Source organism: Nicotiana attenuata, chromosome 5 (assembly GCF_001879085.1).
Source record: "Nicotiana attenuata strain UT chromosome 5, NIATTr2, whole genome shotgun sequence".
NCBI lineage: Eukaryota > Viridiplantae > Streptophyta > Magnoliopsida > Solanales > Solanaceae > Nicotiana > Nicotiana attenuata.
In genome coordinates this window covers 4,320,184-4,328,994 of record NC_031993.1, presented here as the reverse complement: position 1 = coordinate 4,328,994, position 8,811 = coordinate 4,320,184, and the positions used below count along the sequence as shown (strand labels likewise).

The 8,811-nt window shown below is 37.9% G+C and overlaps 1 protein-coding gene across 1 annotated transcript; it reads right to left on the bottom strand.

Annotated features, from left to right (window-relative positions):
- Positions 6,532-8,353, bottom strand: LOC109225197 (AT-hook motif nuclear-localized protein 15-like). The gene has a single exon (XM_019389787.1). It carries the CDS (start codon positions 7,794-7,796, stop codon positions 6,834-6,836), a length of 963 nt encoding a protein of 320 aa, XP_019245332.1. The 5' UTR covers positions 7,797-8,353; the 3' UTR covers positions 6,532-6,833.

Below are 8,811 nucleotides of genomic sequence, written 5' to 3'. Positions count from 1 at the left end.
AAAAACAAAAAAATGACGCAAATAATCAACACGAATCCTTACACAGTTAGTCACATAGCAAGATCTAATTTAGCCGTAAGTTTCGACTTATTTCCTTCTAGTAGAGTGGTAAACTAAACCTTTTTATGCACATTAAGTAATCTCATTTGTTGGAATAAATACCTTAAACATTACAACAACAACAACAACAACAACAACAACAACAACAAAAAACCCTGTGTAATCCCACAGATTGGGTCTGGGGAGGGCAGTATGTATGCAACCTTACCCTTACCTTGTGAAGGTAGGAGGCTGTTTTCGAAAAACCCTAAGCTCAGCAAATGCCTAGAATGTTGTAAAGAGAATTACTGAAAAGGACCTACATATGCTAGCTTAATGCAGTTCACTTGCATAAATAGCCACCACCTTAAAGCATTAGAAATTAAATGGCAGAATTTCATTAAGATATTAACAAGAATTGTCATGAACTACATTCAAGTTAATTTTCTCTCTCTAGCATGACATTTCCTCTCAGTGAAAGCTGAAAATGGCAAGGAAATCGAAGGCAAGAGCGAGAGATCAAAGCAATCAGATGGCAAATTCGAACCAAAATCATGGAGGAAGAGTTATCCCTAGGACTGAGGACTCGAAGAAACAGAGAAACATCAATGCAATCACAGGCATAGTACCGTTCGAGATGGAGCATGAAATGGGAAATACACCGGCAGTTACTCCGGTCAAAAATCAGATTGAGCACATGCAAGGGAGTGGAACAAGCAACAAATCCTGGGCAGATAAGGTGGAGGAAGAAGGAATAGCGAAGGTGACACAAACACAAGAGAAGAAGACCTGGAGTAGAATTGTGGCTACTGTTCCATTGGAAGAAGGTGATGATCTAAAACGAGATACACCAAAACAAGGTAATGTTAAAATCACAGCTGAAGATATACATGAGGAAGTAGAATTCTGGAAAACTGGGGTAGTATGCTATGTGCTGGGTTCAAATCCCCCACAAACTGTAATGGAAGGGTACTTTAATAGAATTTGGGGGAAATTGGGAATAGACCTAGTAGCTCAAGTGCAACGGGGTGTATTTCTAGTCAGATTTCATACAATTGAAAGTAGAATGAAAGTGGTAGAGGAAGGAGTCCAGATGTTCGATAGAAAGCCAGTTATTGTAAAACCATGGCAGCAGGATATTGAACTGAAAAAGGATATCATGAATAATATACCAGTGTGGATTAGACTCCCTGGGCTAAATGTGAAGTATTGGGGTAGACAAGCACTGTCCAAAATTGCTGGAATGGTTGGGAACCCACTGAAAACAGATAAGGCAACTACCATGAAGGAGAGAATGACCTATGCTAGAGTGCTAGTGGAAGTGCCAATCAATATGGCATTCCCTGACTCAGTGATGTTTGAGAATGAACATGGGCAAATTGTAGAGCAAGAAATAGAATTTGAATGGAAGTCAATATTGTGTTCAAAGTGTCAGAATTATGGGCATGAATTGAAAGAATGCAGGAAGCAAATAAAGATGGAGCAAATCAGTAAGGCAAAGGAACAAGCAGAAGGTGCAACAACTGGAGAAAACAAAGTGAAAAATGGAAAACAAATTGTCACTAAAGAAAGGACAGCAGAGAAAGAAAATAGAGAGGAAAACTTTCCACAAAGAGCAGGTAAGCAGGTAGAAGTGAGACAATGGCAAATACAACTACAAAAGAGGCTATGAAAGAAGAGGAATTGTGATAAGGGAACCACAGGTGGACACTGGGAATTCATTTGCTGCACTAGGTGAGCAAAATAACACTAGTAGTATGGTAGCCAAGCCTTCTTGCCCTGAGGAAGGTGTAGCTGATAAGGGTCCTAAACTGGGAAAGGGAGGGGGAAACCCCAACTCAAATGGATAGCATTGGTTTTTGGAATGCCAGAGGTCTAAATAAGCCAGACAAACAGAAGGAAATGAACCTGTTTGTCCATAATTTGAAGGTTGGCTTGTTTGGATTTCTGGAAACAAAGATAAAAAGAGCAAAAGCAGTAAATGCTTCTTTTTATCTTTGCTAAGGATGGTCGTTTGTTACAAATATAGACAAACATCCTGGGGCAGGATATGGGTGTTGTGGAAACCACACATCTATGATGTAGATATAAAGTTAGTCACTGAGCAACTGATACACTGTTATGTAGAGCACAAGGGAAGTAGAAGCAAATTCAGTCTGACTATGGTATATGGGTTAAATGACCAAGCTAACAGAAAAGGACTATGGGAAGATATCAACCAAATAGGGGCTACAATACATGAGGCATGGGCAGTGATGGGGGACTTCAACTGTGTGCTAAACAAAGAGGAAAGAATAGGGAGTAGAGTCACTGTGGCTGAAACAAGAGACTTTAAGCAATGTATTGACACCAATGGCTTGAAGGAGTTAAAATCTTCAGGGGCTTTCTTCACTTAGAATAACAAGCAAGGGGGAGACAGCAGGGTGTATAGTAGAATTGACAAAGTATTGGTTAATGCTGAATGGGTGACAGAACTACCACCATCAGAGGTTCACTTCATGCATGAGGGCATCTATGACCACTGTCCAGCAATAATTAACTGGGAAGGAGGGAATAGAAAGAAGAAGAAGCAGTTTAAATACTTCAACATGTGGAGTATGATTCCTGAATTCCAACAAAGAGTTCAGCAAGAGTGGAAGAAGGAAATACAAGGCACAAAAATGTATCAACTAGTAGGGAAGCTCAACAGAACAAATGGGGTGTTGCTGAAACTAAATAAAGAAAGATTCTCAGATGTAGAAAAGAGAGCAGAAGAAGCAATGGAGCAACTGACAGAATGTCAAAGGAAGATCCAAAAGGACCCCAGGAATAGGGACCTAATTGATGAAGAAATTCAATTAATGAAAGAAAGTGCTAGATGGAAAACAGCTAGAGAACAATTCCTGAGGCAGAAAAGTAAAGTGCAGTGGATAAAGCAAGGAGACCAAAACACAAAATACTTTCACACAGTAATCAAAGCTAGAAGGAATGCTAACAGGATATTCACTATCAAGGATGCTGAAGGGAATGAGGAAAAAGGGATTGAAAGGATAGCAAAGGCATTCACAGACTTCTATACAAAGCTACTAGGTGAAAAGAAAGGTAATAGAAAGCATGTATGCAACAGCTTAGTAAAGAAAGGGCCAGTAGAACAGAAGGAGCAAAGAGCACTCCTTGAAGCAACAATCACAGATAAGGAGATCAAAGAAGCACTCTGGGCAATAGGAGGTGATAAAGCACCAGGACCAGATGGATATGGGGCTCAATTCTTTAAAGATTGCTGGTCAGTAGTTCAAAAGGATGTGGTGGACAGTGTAAAGGAGTTCTTTGATACCACAAGAATGTTAAAGAGTATTAATAGAACTGTTCTAACATTGATTTCTAAGAATAACTATGCAGGCAGTGTAGGAGATTATAGACCAATTGCATGCTGCAACACAATCTACAAGATCATCTCAAAGGTGCTGTGCGACAGACTCAAAGGAGTGCTTCCAACTATAATATCAGAGAATCAAAGTGCCTTTGTGGAGGGCAGAAATATAGTACAGAACATCCTGATATGCCATGATCTAGTCAAGCTCTATAGCAGGAAGAATTCAACAAAAAGCTGCCTAATAAAGATTGATCTCAAAAAAGCTTATGATACTGTGGAGTGGGGGTTTGTGGAAGAGATGCTCTATGCTTTAAACTTCCCTACAAAATTCATTAAGTGGACAAAGGAATGCATGACAACCACTCAGTATTCAATTGTTATAAATGGTGAGGTACATAGATGTATAGAGGGGAAAAGGGACCTAAGACAAGGTGATCCAATATCACCACTCCTCTTTGTGATCTGCATGGAGTATTTTACTAGAATTATGCAATGGGTAGCAACACAGGAGGGGTTTGCTTTCCACACAAAGTGTAAAAGCCTAAAGCTGAATCACCTATGCTTTGCAGATGATGTTCTGATGTTCTGCAAAGGGGATTACCACAGCATCATGTTACTGGTGAGGGGATTGCAAACATTCACTAATGCTTCTGGTCTGAGTACAAATGCAGGGAAATCAAACATATACAGTGCAAACATGGACAAATAATGCCTGGAGAACATATGTGAAATAACAGGATACAAGGAAGGGGTTATGCCATTCAGATACCTAGGAGTTCCTATAGCTGCAAAGGAAATTAAAGGCAAGTGATTGTGAATTGTTGGTGGAGAGACTAAGCACAAGAATTCACTCATGGGGATCAAGGTGTCTATCATATGCAGGAAGAGTGCAATTAACCAATTCTGTGCTGATTAATATACACTCATACTGGGCATCAATTTTCATCCTTCCTAAGAAAGTGCTTAGAGATATCACATCCATATGCAGAAACTACTTATGGGCAGGGAAGAGTGTATCAACAAAGGTACCACTTGTGGCTTGGGACCTTGTCTGCAGGCCAAAGAAGGAAGGAGGACTGGGTATAAGGGAATGTATTACATGGAATGAAGCTGCAGTGGCCAAATATGTATGGAATATTGCTAACAAGGAAGAAACCTTATGGGTGAAATGGATTAACCATATATACCTAAAGGGAGAAGAGTGGTGGCAACATAGACCCCCTGTAGATAGTTGCTGGTACTGGAGGAAAATTTGTGCAATCAGGGATGTATATGGTAATGGCTACATAGAAAATGGATGGCAATCAAGGACAGGGAAATACACAATCAAAAAGGGCTACAACTGGAGAAGAGGAAAGCTAGAGCAATGGCCTTGGTGCAGAGAAGTCTGGAATAGAATGAATGTCCCTAAACACAGTTTTATTAACTGGCTAGTGATGAGAAAGAGATTGTTAACAAAGGAGAAAACAATGAAGCTGAACATCACTGAAGACAATGAATGTATGCAATGTGAAGGAAAACCAGAATCCATTGACCACCTCTTTTTTGATTGCACATACTCTAGAATGTGCTTGACTGAAGTATTGCAATGGCTGGGGATGAACATACAAAACACTGAGGTAACAGGAATAGGGAGAAGGATGGCTAGAATTGCAAAAGGTAAAGCAAGAAGATCATTCACAAAAGCAGCTTTGGCAGCAGTTATATACTACATATGGAAAGCTAGGAATAAAGCATTATGGAGGAAAAGAGTACCTCGACCACAAGTGCTGTTAAAACAGATTCAACTTGCTTGCAAACACAGATGCATGGAGGCAATGAAGAAGAAGGAAAACAACGACAACCTGTACTGGATAGAACAGTTATACAGATAGCAATAGGTCTCTTGTATAATGAAAATGTAACTGTATAGAACAAAGTGTAGGCAGGACTCAGGAAAGATAGGGGACTTGAAATTGTAACTGTATTTTTGGGATGATTAAATAAAAAATTTATTTCTACCAAAAAAAAATTGTCATGAACTACAACTAGCATGAAAAGAAATAGCTCACCTTAAAAGTCTCTGAAGATATAGCTAACATTCTCCTTCCAATTCATATAGCAAAATTTTCCATTTACATTAAATATGAAGGGGAACCTTGGCATAATTGGTAAAGTTATTGTCATGTGATCAGAAGGTCACGGGTTCGAACCGTGAAAACGAACCTCTTGCAGAAATACAGGATAAGGTTGCGTATAATAGACTCTTGTGGTCCGTCCCTTTCCCGCACCCGAACGGGAGCTTAGTGCACCAAGCTGCCCTTTATGAATGACTAGTAATCCAAATCCGAATTTAGTTGAAGAAGGTCAAGAGACTTAATTAACACTCCAGTCCTTTTCTCTACTCTCGGATTATTTGGGCCAAAACAAGGTTATCCTAGATTATAATCCCGGAATTATAACCAGGATTACGATTATAATCCTCTACCTATGTGGAATAAATAATATCAAGATTTTGATATATAATTAATACCTACCAATAACCAAACGATAGATAATTGCAATCCCAGGATTAGGTCTACTCAGGGACACCCAACTAGAAACGAAGCTCCAAGCTTTCAATCTAGATAGCTAGGTATTGAAGATATAATTCTACCTAGACAGCTAGCTATCAAAGAAATAACTCTACCTAAGTAGCTAGCTGTTGAATATAAAATTAGCGCACCAGAATTAGAAGGTTTAAGAGGGACTAGACAGCAGAAAAGGTGGATGCAATATAGATTCAATAATCCCCAAAATGACAGTTTGATGCATGAAGCATTCCGAGCTCATACAGGGTTTGAATAAGGGCGCAACCCAAGGGGGTGTGAGTTGACAGCCTACCCTAATTCCGATAGAAAATAATTTGATTGGAAAACCTAGCATTTTTTAACTCAAAAATATATATGAAAAAACATTAAAATTTTCAAAAATACAAAAAGTTTAATGTTTAAGAATATAAAGATTGAACTCGTCAAGTACAAAATAGCAATATAAAAAACAAATCAAGGCAGTATTTAATGATACCTGAATTCCTGGAAATTTGTAACTGCTTCATCTCCATGTCTAGACAAGATTATCTTACCTACATCACTGACAATTCAACAATTCTACCAACATAGTTGACCAAGAAGAAACCAACTTAATAAACCCTTTAAGGATACAAAGTTACAAACATAAACTAAAAACCTAATAGAAAGAAATTAAAGATTCACAAGTCATTATACAATAGGGTCAAGAAAGTTAACAATGATTACAAGGAGAACTAAAAGCACGTTTAAGTATTGTTCATACTGAGAATTTTTCGCGAATCCTACAAGATCCTTTCGTTCTTTTTTCTGATAGATGGTCAGAACTTCATCTGGGTTCGAATCATACTGAGAGGTCCACTAAATGGTAACTGACTATTGTCTAGTTAAGTCGATTAATAGGATGGAGGAGGCCGTGGAGGAGGAGACCAGAAAACATCATGGGGCATTTGACCATTAGGGGAAACATTAGTGGGCAAATTGTACATAGGCATAGAAGAAGGTGGTGTATCAGCCATACTACCAGAATTTCCAGTATTAACCCCTGAAGTTACTGGAGTTTGCATTTCCATTCCTTCACTTACATTCTCCTCTTCCAATGGTAACCTTTCAAATGTTGCATTAGTAAAAGTTGCTGCAATTACCATTACTGGACCTGATGCCATTAATTCACCTACAACATTTCCACCTACAACTTGTCCTTGACTTCCTGCTAAATAAACTGTTAATCCAGTTGCTCCAGGAGGTGAAGGAGCAGGCAAAAATGCACCAGAAAGCGACAATATCTCAAATCGCCCGTGCAGTGTAATTACTCCACCCGCTGCAGCTGGTTGGCGCAATGTGACGTTCGTCACAATGCCGCTGCCACTTAAAACGGACACACCCCGCCCGCGACGATGGGCGAAAGTTGCAATACTCTCAATTATGTCACTTCCACTTTTAATTTCCAATACATGACTTCTAAGGGAATTTGGGCTTTCTTTAGTTACCACAATTGGTGGTTTGGGCTTGTTCTTCGAGCCCGTTGGTCTTCCTCTGGGCCTACGTCCAGCTCCCCTAGAGCTGGACGGTCCAGAGGACATACCTCCAGAACTGTGGATATTCTCATCATGCTCCGCCTCATTAGGGTTTTGATTGTTGCTTCCGCTACTAGTTGTGGTGGCGGTGGTAGTGGTGATAGGTTCAACTGTTGTATCCATGAACTCTTGCTCTCTTCTCTGGCCGAGTCGGTTGTTATTTTCTTGTGTGTTAATTCTTAAAGGAAGAGAAGAAGAAGCTGAAGCTGAAGCTGAAGCTGGTGATAATGAAACCATTGGATTCATCGCTATATTTCCAGCCCACCAACGATTATTAGCCATACCTTGTTCTTCACTCTTTACCTAAAATTCTCACTATCCAAGGTAAAATTCAACCAGAAGCTATCTATCTACAGTCAACAACACTGTTTCTCTCTCCTTTTATATAATAAAAAATAGGGTTTTGATATATAAGAAACAGCCAAAAGTAATCTTGGACGCACCAACCAGCTATTTTACGTCACATTGGGGTAATAAAAGAGTGAGAAAAACAACGCAAGTTTCTTCCTTTCTTGCTTTGCTGCTTTTGCTTTGTTTAAATGAGTTCAAAAAACAGAGATCAAATGACAAGAACCTCAAAGAAAAAAGAGCAGACTCAATTAAACCTCATAATAATGAAACCCCATATGTGATATGCTATATATATACCTTTCTTTGATCTTCAGCTAGAAAAACCCTAATGGATTTTCCAGCAAATCTCAACCCCAGATCTATATGCTTTAGATTGGTCTCTCTCTCTCTCACTTTATATGTAAAGAATAAGTGTGCCTTTGTGGTTTTAGCAAGAAATTGGTAAAATATTGTTTCTGAGTTTTTTCTGAGCCGAGAGATATGAGGCAAGAGTTGTTTTAGCACTTCATCAATAAATGACAATTTTTAAAATTTGTAAACTTTGAATATATTATAATATCCTGTGTAATATTTTCAAACCTTATAATATAAATATTTTTTTAATCATAAAAAAGTTATTAATAAATATAAAATGAAAATTCAGGTCGAATTTGTTTTAAACTTAAAAAATATTATTCTTTCTTAAATGTAATAAGAAGATAATGAGTCCCTCCATTTTAATTTAGTTGACAAATTTCACTTCTCAATTCAAACGGTATGAAATTTGACTAATATTCTAAATGATATATTTTTTAATTATATTGATATGAAATGAATTATAATTTATAGTATTTTTATATAATTTTTTAATATTTTAATTTTAATTTTAAAATATAAAATTATAATGATTCATTTTAATATTAAAAATTAATTAAATTAACTATCGATAAATAAAATGTGTCATATA